Source organism: Rattus norvegicus, chromosome 9 (genome assembly GCF_036323735.1).
Source record: "Rattus norvegicus strain BN/NHsdMcwi chromosome 9, GRCr8, whole genome shotgun sequence".
NCBI lineage: Eukaryota > Metazoa > Chordata > Mammalia > Rodentia > Muridae > Rattus > Rattus norvegicus.
The window spans coordinates 92,095,832-92,108,628 of record NC_086027.1 but is presented as its reverse complement, the minus strand read 5'-3'; the positions used below and the strand labels follow the sequence as shown (position 1 = coordinate 92,108,628).

The 12,797-nt window shown below is 41.8% G+C and overlaps 1 protein-coding gene across 8 annotated transcripts in view; it reads left to right on the top strand.

The window, feature by feature from the left end:
* Positions 1-2,794: 2,794 nt before the first annotated feature.
* Positions 2,795-12,797, top strand: part of Sphkap (SPHK1 interactor, AKAP domain containing) — a 148,338-nt gene continuing 138,335 nt past the window's right edge. For 2 of the 8 annotated variants that reach the window (XM_063267237.1, XM_006245233.5), the window contains exon 1: positions 2,795-3,258. In XM_063267237.1, coding sequence (XP_063123307.1) covers positions 3,227-3,258 — 32 coding nt within the window. In that variant the 5' untranslated portion in view covers positions 2,795-3,226. Of the gene's footprint in view, positions 3,259-3,492; positions 3,892-3,956; positions 4,727-12,797 lie in introns of those variants that run through there. The other 6 variants (NM_001395141.1, NM_001395142.1, XM_017596483.3 and 3 more) reach the window with 5 other exon arrangements.

The window sequence follows — 12,797 nt, the reverse complement described above, 5'->3', positions numbered from 1 at the left end:
CTTCTTCCCGTTCTCCTCTGAGCATGTGGTGGCCCCTGGAATCCCCCCACCCTGGCACTTCAGGTCTCTGCTAGGCTAGGCGCTTTCTCTCCTACTAAAGCCAGACAAGGCTGCCAGCTAGAACATATCCCACACACAGGCAACAGTTTTGGGGATAGCCCCCATTCCATTTGTTCAGAACCCACGTGAAGACCGAGGTGCACATCTGCTACATATGTGTGGGGAGGCCTAGGAACAGCCCATGTGTGCTTTCTGGTTGGTGTGAAGATTCCTTAGTGAAGCTATCTGGGCCAGAAAATTACAGTTTTTGAGAGGATTTTCTCTAATTAAAATTCAATTTCCTAAGTAGATTTGGGGCTTCTGGTATCAAATGAGCCCATTTCCTAAAACAACTTTAACAAACTATCACACCGAGGGCAATTTAAAAGCAACAGAAATGTACCATTCTGCACTTCTGAAGGCTGGAAGTCCAAAACAAAGATGTCAACAGGGCCTTGTTCCCTGGGACATCCTGGAGACATTCAACAGTTTGCTATTTTCACGTCAGTTCTCAGAATCAAGGTCAGTTTGGCACTATTGCTACTGCAAGTCAAGCACTTTCTTTCCCAAGCTGCTCCTCCTCAGACCCCCGGCCTTCTTGGTTTGACCTTATTTTGTACTACTTTTCTCTCTACGTTCTTGAGAAGGAAGCATACATCGCTGCTTGATACTTTTCTTCTAGATTTATTTGGTGCAAAGTAACTTTCTATCAGGCCTACTTAGTAGTTTCTAGAAAGTGAACTACACGGTGAACTTAAACTACTTTTTAAAGTTTCCTTTAGATCCGTATATTTAGAATTCTGTCAGGGAGAGTTTGTTTGATCTTTGCTGGTTTGCTGGTTTGTTTTGAGAGGAGATCTTGTTCTGTATCTCACTATGAAGCTGGCCTGCTACTCACACAGAGATCCTGAGCCTGCCTACAAATGTGAGCCTACAGAATGGCATGCCTGCCAATATTTCCTCTGTTCTCCATTTTGCTTCTCTTTTTTTTTTCCCACTGTGTTTGGGAGGCACATAGTAAAAGATTTCAACTACTTTAAATTTGTTTGCTGAGTGTGGCTTTGAGCCACAGGATAATGTCCCAAATCTTGGTATACTCAAGTTCCCACAAGAAACAGGGCAGCATAGACCACAGACATGCAAACCTCACCTGTCTTCTCAAATCATTTTACCAAAAGCTAGTTGTCCCCACAGATGTGGAAATTGTTGACACAAGAGGCCATCTCTACTTTTATTATACCCATTCATAAAAACGTGAAGGATTGCTTTAACATCTCTGTCATCTCAGTTCAGAGTTCCTTTTTTTCCCTTCATTTTTTAAGTAATTGCTTGTGTTATCTTTCCTTCGTTTTGAAACCTTCCTGGTTATTAGCCTGATGTATAATTTCCCCTACGAACCTGATGGCTTAGGGTAACGTGTCTGAAGACTGAGTCTTACTTAACTGACTGAGTTAGCAGGCTTCTTGCAGATCAAAGTAGGCAGGGCAATGCTGCTATTCCTGCCAGTGCATTAGCCTGTTAGGCTCCCAGATTACTTTCGGTGATATCTGAGGGGAGATAGGTCCTCACCTCAGCCTTCCTAGGTAGAAACCACAGGCTCCTTTCTGGCCTAACTGATATCTCCCAGGCTATGCCTCCAGAGATCTGCACCAAGGCTATTACAGGACCTCATTTCTTCTGAGGTATAAGCCACCTCTTCATTACCACCAAGGCTCTACGGACATCAAGGCAGGAAGCTGAGCACAGGTTGCTATGGGCTATACAGAGCTAAATATCTCCCCACCTTCTTTGCTCTCACAGCATCTATCTGTGTGGTGCTGTGGCTGGTTAGGAGAACCCATTATTGATGCCAACTTGTAGACATGTGGATTTCACAGGTGCTGTGCTGAGAGTAGACAAGAGGAAGGTGCTGCTTCTGCCTAGAAGGGACGGAAGTCCTGATCCATGCTTAGCCTTCCCTGTACTAGCTGGCCCTGAGAATGACTTGCATCCTTCCAGCTCAGGGCACTGGAATATAAACTTCCACATTAGCTTTTGGTGCTACAATTAGCAGTGGGATTTTCTCTCCTCTAACGTTCAGCCATGGTGAAACAGGTATCTGTACATTTTCTGTCCGGCTAGGCTGTCTCTGTCGTTTGGCTAGAGGCCCCCACCATATTCTTTGCATGTCCAGGCCCCTAGTTGCTCTCCTTGCTTTTGCCAGATTTTTTTTCTATATACAATTCATAATATGGAGAGTCCTAGTTATACTTGCAAATGACAAGGAGGGAAATTTTTATTTATTCCATCTTCCCTTTCCTGGAAGTCTCAGGGTATTCATTTTTAGTTTGCTTTTCGATTAGAAAAGGAAGGGCAGGATGTTCTATGCCCTCTTCTTAACAGCTGCTACCACCAGTGTCTTTCTTTCTTTCTTTCTTTTTTAAAGAAAATAAAGGCTGTTTCTGCCCAAAGAGATGCTGAGCAGACAACAGAGCATCCCTAATGTTTGCTTTCGGGTTCCGAATGCTGCCTCCGAAGGATGGCCACTGTTGCGAGTTTCGAAACCTTTTTCTGCTCATAGGGTCAAACAGGTGAGAGACGGGCAGAGTCCCATCCGAGGAAAATGAGTTACATGAAGCCCCAGGAGAGTTAAAACAGGACAGGATGCTTAGAGGAAAGCAAAAGAGCTGGATACACTGGCACAAGTGACCACGCCTATACCTCCCGTTTTGTTGTAGAGGGCAAATAGAGGGTCTTCCAGGGGACGTGTGCACACCAGTAGGGGCAGCGGGAAGCCAGAACTGCCAGAAGTGAGCTGTGACTGCAGCTAAGTGGATGAACTACTTCAGGGATTCGTCCTAGTGTTCGCCAGAGAAAGCAAGGGGCGGGACTGGACTAAGGGGAGGGGAGTGAGCAGGGAGCCACAGTGAAAGGCACAGAAGTCAGTTCCCTGGAGACCTGGGAGGGAGGCGGGAATTAAGCTGAAGGGTCAAGTCCAGCCAGCAGTCTTCAAGATCTGAGCAGACCACAGGAGGCGCCACCAGGACATCTCCCGCAGCGCTCGGTGGCCAGGGAGGAGCGAGCATCAATCTCCGCTGCGGGTCTCAGCCACCGCTGCTCAAGCCTGCACGTCTCTGTCCTCGTGCAGGGCGCTCAGGCTTCTTAGCCTTCACCTGCACTGTCGGCTTTTCTCTGCCCGCGATCAACCATGGATGTCAACTCCCGGCTTTCTGTGCAAAGGTAAGACTCGCTTCTCCATATGCCTAATGAGATGTCTCGCAAACTCCGCTGGGCACTAGAGATCATAGGCAAAGTTGCTTTCCAGTCTTTACTCTCCTTAGAAATTCCCACGGAGAAGTCAAGTCCCTGCACTACTGAGCCTTGGGATCCTCTTGGGGGGTTGGGGGCTTGAGGGGGGTGGTGGTTGGTCCCTGTTGGCTACCCCACTGGGCGCCCGACTGGGTGGGGCCTGTGTGTTGGAGCTGCACCCGGTGGAGGACAGCCAGGTGCCTGCTTCTAAGGCTGGGTGGTTGAGGTCTCCTCTGCCCAGGGAGGTACCTGGGGACCGGACTGTTCGTGTGCATTACCTGGAGCAGTTTTGCGCCTTGGCTTGGAAATGCTTTCCAAGGTGGAGAACCTGAGGAATCAAGACCAAAGTCGATTTAGCTCCAGTTCTGTTGACCTTAACCTGGATTAGTGTTTGGGGCTTTAGGGTGAGCTTGGCTTAGGCTTGGGGAGGGGGAGATCTCTTAGATCTCTCACTGACACCTAACCTGAATCCACCTGTAATCCCGAGCAAAGGAGACCTCCTTGGTCCTTCAGCGTCTCTGAAGCACTAGTTCCACCTAGTGTCTGTGTCCCCTCCTCAGGCAGGTAAGTGCAGCCACAGGAGAGACACCGGTACAATGGGTTTTTTATTTGTTTGGGTATTTTTGTGTTTGTTTGTTTGTTTGTTTGATCTTCTATTTCCTCTCTTTGCTTCTGTTTGCTCCCCTCCAGACCCAACTGGAGAATTCAATAGTCTATGATTTTTGTTGTTCTCCCTAAAAACCTCAGGGTGGAACTGAGGCTGTCTCTCAGGTGCCGCCCAGCTGAGCAGGTAGCTTTGAGCCCTTTGTGCTCTCCGCCCAGCATGGAGCTGAACATTCACACAGTTCACACCTAGGGCTCCTGGCACTGTTGAATGCTGCACGCAGCCTGAGATCCATCACAGCCCCTTTCCTCACCTGGGGCTCAGGGCTAATCTTGTAAACTCTTACTTCCTATCCCTCCACCCCGCCTCACCCCACCCCAACCGACCCAAAAAAAACGAAGGTAGTTAACAGCTGACACTGTCAGGCACTGAAATAAACAAGCCGAGCTAGAGAATTCTTGGATTGCATTGAAACACAGGAAGACCCAGTACTCACAGGCTAAGGCTCACAGACAGTAGCCAAGATAGAGAGCTGGGATAAGGCTGAGGGTAGAGGAGGTTAGTATTGCCTTTCAAAGGATCAGAGCCTGCCATCTACAGACACAAGCGTTTATGTTGTGTGACAGAACTAGCCTTCCCAGCTTCCCATCCATCACCCACCTCTGAATCTAGAGAAGAGATTTGAGGTTTCTACACAGTGCCTGGAGCGGCTCTTAACTGAGTCTCTAACACTCTGGCTCAAGGGAGACTAATGATCACTGAGTCTCTACTTCAGTCTCATGTCTGGAAAAGCAAGTAAGTGCTACGGGAGGGAAGATTCTTAAAAGCTTAAAGAATAACCACTGTTGTTGATTTTAGGTAAAGGTATAACGTTTTAAAAGTCGAGCACATTAGAGGTCTGCTCTTTACTGCCTGGAGAAATGGTCCTTAGAATTGAAGTGTCGAGGGCTAGGGATACGACTCATTTATAAAGCTCCATCCTTGCTTGCTTGAGGCCCTAAGTCCTGTCCTTAGTTTCTACCCCCATTTCTACAAACTGAAATGAAGAACTAAGTAGTCCCTTAATTTAAAAAAAAGTGCTTTTTATAACGAATTGCTTACTTTATTTATTTATTTATTTGGTTCTTTTTCTCGGAGCTGGGGACCGAACCCAGGCCCTTGCGCTTCCTAGGTAAGCGCTCTACCACTGAGCTAAATCCCCAGCCCCAACGAATTGCTTACTTTAAATCCACCTTTTCAGACTGTCATGAGTGTGGTTCAGTCCTGACTCAATTTCCTTCTAATCCTGGAACATTTTCTAAAGTATTAGAAATAAGCCATTCCAGTAATTTATTAAGGTCTTTTGTGGGGTGGTGCCAAAAGTGTCTTTACAAAGAGCAAACAACTAATTGAAGGCCCATATCTGAATCTTGATAGCTTATTTCCAGAAATGAACCTTCCAATTACCACTTACCAAGAAACTTCACCTTTCCCCTAAGCAAGAATAATAGTCTAATCTATTGTACAATCTTAGTTTGTTTTTTACTTTAGTGCAAGTAAGAATCACAACTTCTCTCCCATCAGATCCCATGGGAGGCCATTGGAATTAACTTTGTATATATGCAAAAGCAGAATTAGAATTTGAACTTGTGCCTGTATTAATCACCAGACTTACTTAGGCAAGCCTGAGTTTAGAAGAACTGATGACTGGATATTCTACACAAATGTCTTTAAGAAAATGGCAAAATGATCAAGTAATGACAAATTTATTGATCGAGCATGTATTGTACAAATCAGAAACATTCTCAGTATGTAAAAAAGTTAAGTCAGTGATTAAAATAACAGCATTTCTTTCAAGCGAGATAGAATATTTTAGACTTATATTTAGTAATGCACAGAGAAAAAGACAAGATCTCACAAAACAGCGAGTTAATTATGGAACTTGGTGCTGTTAGAATTTTTTTACTTTTTGATGATTTCAGCTAAAGGAATATAAGTGGAACACTAATCAAGCAATACTCTGTGGTACGTGATCTCAAAACAGAATTAGAATAATAATTTGGTAACTTTAAAACACGGGTCTTCAGCAATGAAATGTTGACAGTTCCATGAGACGCAATCTATGAACCTTGTATTTGCAAAGGTTTCACCTTATTTTGACTGTGATGATTTTAGTTTTCAAATATGCAGTAAGTTGTATGTAGTGGATTAAAGACTTTTAAAAACTTCTGCCAAGAGAAGCCAGACAATGTCTCCAGGAAGGAAAGCGAGCACTAGAGAAATCAATATCCTTGCAGCAGATGCAGTATAAACCCAGAATTTCATGTTCTTTTCTGGCTAGAGTTCTGGTAGAAATAAAATGTTAAAAAAGAAAATGAAGGCTTTTGGTTTGGTTTGGCTCCTCTTACAGCTAAAAGTTTTGGGAGCATTTCTTCACATTTATTTTGTGAGGTTCATTTTACTAAATCACATAATTAGGTGTTTAGAACAAGACTCTAAGTGAGTCTTGTAGCTGCTATTCCTGCATGACAGTTACCCTTTACAGACACAAGTCAATGCCATCTACATGAGCAACTGTGTGCAGAATCACGTTTAGAATTTACCGTCATCTCATATATTAGATTATTTGATCATCACATCCCCGGGAGTTAATTATAACAGGTATTACTTTTACTTCCTAGCAAAAACTTTGAAGCAAAAGGAAATTAAATAAAGTTAACACCAGATTTAGAATTCCACCTAGATAACAATTAGAGTCCTCAAAGTTCTTCTGACTTCAAGTCTGGCTTGTTTTCTCTCATATGTTGACTATGAACACACAGTTGTTTTTAATAGGAGAGAAGAAATGCTGGCCTGGCCTTTATGGTGATATCATTCTTAGACGCATGGGGCAGCCTGAATGCAAGATGATCTTTAAAGCACAAGCCTTGCAAATGCCTTTAGAAAAAAGTCACAAACAAAATATTTGTAATAATTTATTTAGGGTATGGGGAGGGGAGTTGAGGGGGTAGTAGAGACAGAGAAAGGCAGAGAGAGAGAGAGAGAGAAGAAGGAGGAGGAGGAGGAGGAGGAGGAAGAGGAAGAGGGGGAGGAGGAGGAGGAGAAAGGAGGAGGAGGAGGAGGAGGAGGAGGAGGAGGAGGAGGAGAAGGAGAGGACAGCCATGAGCACAGGGTGGGGAGGGGAATGGGGAGAGAAGGGGAAGAGGGAAGAGAACAACTGAGCAAGAGAGTAAGAGAAGAGGAACAAGGCATTTTTTAATCTATGCCATATTTGAGCTAGAGTTTGAATTTGAAGAGTTATTCTCTTTCCCAATGTTCACTTACATTTTTATACTATACAGAATCGTCCTTTTTGTTTAGTTGGACATCCTGAATCCTATTTTAATCACATACTTTTTATATGGGCCCAGGAAGAAGAAATCAAAAGTTAATTTTGAAATATATGAGTTTATGTGTGTATATGTGTATGTACATGTGTGTGTGTGTATACATATATGTTTGTATGTTTGTGGGGGTGTTATTGATGTCAGTGTCCTGTCTTTTACCCAGCCTGAAGTTTAATTCAGCAACACATCACTCATATAGGTAGGACCAAGGAGAAAAACCATTTTTTAATGTACCAAAATAACACCAACCTGTATACTAACCTAAAGCCACCCAATAATATATTTTAATGAAATATATTGTTTAAATTTTAAATATATTTTAATGTTTATAGGTTTTCAAATTCATAGAGAGGCAGAAATAAAGGTCATAATTTCATTCTATGTCCTCTTTACCAATGAGCTTGAGGAAGCACTAGTCAACTCTTTGAGTCTTCGTGTGTGTGTGTGTGTGTGTGTGTGTGTGTGTGTGTGTGTTGGGGGCGGGGCACGGTGAGGGTAAAGGTCGCATGCAGCCTTGAATGTTAGTGATGCTTTTTCATTGAATGTAACATTTTCTTCCCAAATCCAGCTCTGAGCTGCATTGATATACTCCAGTTCATAAAAGCCAGGGAACTACCACTCCAGATGTAACTGCCTGTAGAAAGAGAATGTAGGAGTACAGAATCTATTCAAACATACAAGACTCGAAGTGTTAACAGTACTTCTGAGTAATGGGCACATGGTAAAGAAACAGGAATTCTCAAAGCAATTTCTAAGCAAAACACCTTTATAAATACTCATGAAGTCTACCAGCAACGTTTCACTGTGCTGGCAACTTTCATGGGCATGTGGCCTCCATCTCTGTGGTTCCTTTGGTAAAATATGTATACATCAGTGGTAAATAATCACCTTATAAGTCAAACTCTTAGAGAGCTTCTTGTCCACAAGGTCTTCCCTAGCTAGCTCTTGTCTGAAAGGCAGGTCTCTACGTGGAATTTTAGGGAGGAAGGAAGAAATGCTAGTGTATTTGATATTAGAATGTTCATGTCCTTTTCATGAATAACAGCAGTAACTCTCTTATCTAAGGTGCTCATTGGCTCCTCCTAGATTTTCTGACATGTGCAGGAAATATACTGATCCTCTGGGTCCCTTTTGTTTATAGCTTTCTACAATGTCACCCCTTCTATTATCCCAGTGATGGTCAATTAGGCTGTATAAGAATGAACGGGTAACTCCCGTGCCAGAAAAAAAAATCAAGTTATATGAGAGGAATTAAATAGTTCGTAAGAGAGCTGAGCTTGGAAGCAGGGTTGTTTCTCTTTAAGAGTCCTCCATAGGTGGAGAGAAACAAGTTTACTGTAAGAGCCTAAAGGATTACTCCTTGGCAAAGGAGGTGGCCCAGCACCTAAGAGCACCTGCCACCTAGCAGTTATCTTGGAAAAAAGATTTCTAGGAACTATTTTCGTCACCTGACTAGAGGAATAGTAACAGCACCTGAGAGTACCGTGAGGTGAGTTGAGATAGCCTTCTGTATGAGGATTGAGTGACAGTGGCTCTCTGTTTAGGGATTACCTGGTAATCCCACTTAAAAACAAATGAACGAACAACAACAAAATCAAAACCTCTAGGTGTGGTTGTTGTGTCTTCTTTCTTTAACTGATATTTATAAGATACTCTGGATTTTTTTCCTGTCTTATCTTTCTCTAGTCTGTATCTTCATATTTAAAGTTACTTACTGAGACAGTCTACTAGGACCTACCTTTTAAAATACCACCTAATAATCTCTTTCAATGTTACTGCCTTCCCCGAATACATTAACACTGTAGATGGGACTAGATTGAAATCTGTCATTTAGCTAGCTATTTTCTATTTGTACAATCTGCCCTCTTTATAAATTTATTTTTCCTCTGGTGTGCTTTATTTGTGGTTAATTGGGAAATGCTTATAATTCCGTGCTTGCTCCTTTGCTGGTTTTCTATTTATAGTTTGCTAAAGCAAGAGTTGATGACGCAGAGGTTAGAATACATACCTTTAAATAATCAGAATGTACTTTCTTTCTTTATTGACTGGATATTTTATGTATTTACATTTCAAATGTTATCCCATTCCTGGTTTCCCCCCTCTCCTATACCCCTCCCCCTACTCAGAGTGTACTTTAATTAAAATGTATCCCTTCCCAGTTTAATTATACATTCAAATTCTCTCCTTTGGTTGGCATGTATTTTGTTTTTATGAATGGCATAAACAATGTGTGTTGGCATATTTCTATTAAGTCACTTTTAGAATACTCAGAAATAAGAAAAAGTTTGATGCACTTTCTTTCACTTCTGAAGTTTTGGATAATGTGTTCTCATAGAATTGGGCTTTTGTCTGTGTTACATAGCTTCTGTTAAAAGCAAGCAAGCAAACAAACGACAACAATAACAACAACAGCAACAAAAAACAAAAACTTCCTTCAGTATTTCCTGTGGAGAAGACCTGTTAGCAATGAATGTTAAGATTACTTTTCCTTGACTTTGTGAAACATACTCTTTTTAAGCATATAGTTCAAAATAGAAAGCTATTTTCGAGGAGTTTTTGGGTTAGTGTGCACAGTAAAGGGTTTTTTGGGTAGCATTTTCTTACATATTTTGTTTTTCTTGGTCTTTCTCCTTCACTCCCCCAACCACCTCCGCATCTCCAGCTGGCCCAGTTATTCCCTTTCCATGTCTAGGTTTTTGTATTGCTTTTTGTTTTGTTGTTCTCCTTTTAAAAACCTCTTCTTTCATGATCCCCCCTCTAGTCTCATCATCCATACTTCACACACACACACACACACACACACACACACACACACACACACACAGACACACACACACACACACACGTAAATCTAAGAGCCATATGGAAATAAAACACACACCTTTTTGCCTTTCTGAATGTACAACATTTTAGGAAATGATTTCTGGTTCCACTTATTTCCCTGAAAAATCTCACACTTTATTTCTCCTTATGGATGAGTAATATGTAACTTTGTTACATTGGCCACGTTCTCTTTATCCACTCATCGGTTGGTAAGGACCCACTTCTTAGTTATTGTGAATAACACAGTGATAGATGTACAAGTGTCTCCCCAGACCACCTGTATTACATGGTAGTTCTCTTTTTAGCTTTTTTCCTTTGTTGGAAAAATCTTCATAAGGCTTTCTAGGGTGGCTACAGAAGTTTACAATCATACCAGTAGTTCACAAGTGTTGACCGTTTCCTCTATCATCACCAGCACTTCCTATCACTTATTTTCTGGATGTTAGCCATTCTTGTTGGGGTGAGATGAAATCTTGAAATAGTTTTATTCTCCAATTTTGACGACTAGAGATGCTGGCCATTTTTCAAATATTTATTAGCCATTTGTGCTGATTTTATTAGCCCATTGGTGGGTTGCAAGATTTTGTTTTCTGCATTCCCATTTTGCAGTTTTTATATATTCTAAACATTAAAAACATATCTGCTGCATATGGACAAAGGTATTTCTAATATTCTATATAGAATGCCCTGTTCATTCTGGTGTTTGTTCCTTTGCCTTGGAGGCTTTAAATTTAATTTAATTTAATCTAATTTGTCCATTATTATCATAATTATTTGTGCTGTTAGAGCCCTTTTCAAAGAGTTTTTATCTATGAGTACATTGATGGCTTTTTGTATTTGGTTCTGGTACCTGCTAGCAGTTTCAACATTTCAGGTCTTATATGCAAATATCTTTTTAAAATGTCTTTTAACTATATTATTAAATAATATAAAAATAATATTTTGGTATGGTTATGCCCTCCTCCTGGGTTGTCTTTTCTAACACCCTCCTCAGATGTGTATGTCGGGGCTAGAAGCTGCCAGTGTTTTTAGTAACTGGGGCTCTGAGGGGATGCGGAAGACCTACCACGCCTCGTTACCTTTGTCACTTGGTGTTCACTTCACAGCCTTTCCCCTTGGGAGACTGTACCACACTGAGCAGTGCACCTATCTCATGGTAGACACAATCCCTGGTGGTGTCCAGGGTGCTGTCTTCTCAGGTTGTTAACTCCAAATCAGCAATGGGAAATATCAGCTTCCGCTTCTCCTTGTCTCTCTCCTTTCTCCTCCACAGCCTGCTTTACTCTGTTTATCTCTGGGCAGTGTATCGAGCCCTTTGCTATGCATCTCATCTGGATCAACTCTCTCCATTTTGCTGTTGTCATCGCACCATCATTAATTTCCATCTCATCTATCTTTTGTCCCCTTCACTTTCAAGATTTTCTTTGTCTTGTCTAGAGCGATTTGAATATAATGAGCCAGGAGTGAGATAGCATCCCTATCATATTTCCCTGGTGATGGTCTCTAAACTTCTTGGATCTTATGATCTGCTGCCAATTATTAATTTAGAACAGGTTCAAGATGCTTTCTTCAAATCTACTTTCTATCTTGGTCTGTTTCTTCCTTTGTCTCCAACCTCAACCTTTCCTTAGCTGAGATGACTCAGCTGGTGATTGGCAAAGACCAATATTTCACTGACTTAGAATTTCCTGCTTTCATCATACAGGTTTTTGTGAGTTTGCACGCTGTCCACTTGGTCCACTGCAGCCACTCAAACCATCATTACTATTTAATTTTCAACAGTGCCAACACTTCTCTCCTATTCAGTTCTGTTGGCTGTTTTTATCCCTTGGAAATATATTTTATATTGTTTTGAGAAGCTTGGAACATTAGTTCCCCACCTAAGTCAGAGGTAGTTGATCAGGAGGGATAGTTTTAGGTGTCCAGTGCCACTATAACAAAGAGATATTATATGTCACATTGAGGAAGGCATAGGAGAAGGATTATGAAATACTTGGTCATCTTGAATCTGCCAGGAAGCAGAGAGTGGCCAGGGATTGTCTAGACTCTTAAATCTCAAGGCCTGCTCTCAGATAGCTCTAAAGCCAGGTACTTCTAAAGGTTCCACAGCCTTCCAGAATGGCTCCACTAGCTGAGTACCAACTGTTCAAATCTATTTTTCTATGGAGGACATTTCCTACCCAAACTACAACAACATCCTGTATTCCTTTCATTTTAAATGCACAGCAAGTAGCCAATTTGCCAAATGAGTTATTTAAATTTTGTAGAAGAGACATGATTTCAGATACTCAAATTAGTTAAAAAGTAGGAATTATACTGCTTTTCAAAGCAGTTAGGCTTAAGATTATACTTATCTCTGTTACCTCACAGTTCAGAAGCCTGATGTGCAGCTTGAGATGACAGCAAATGTCAGCAGGATGCATCCCTTCCTGGAGATTGTCCTAAAGGAACTCTGTCCTTCCAACTTCTATGGGCTGCTATATGTCTAGCCCCGTGGCTACCAGCTCCATCTGAAAAGCTAGCATATAATATAGAACATGTGGGAGTCTATAATATCCCTCTGACTCTTGACCTCTGGTACCTGACCTTCTCCTCTGCCTCCCTCTTATACTATTAATAATACTGTACCCTAGATAATCCAGCATAATCTTTGTATACTAAGGCCATCTAATTAATCC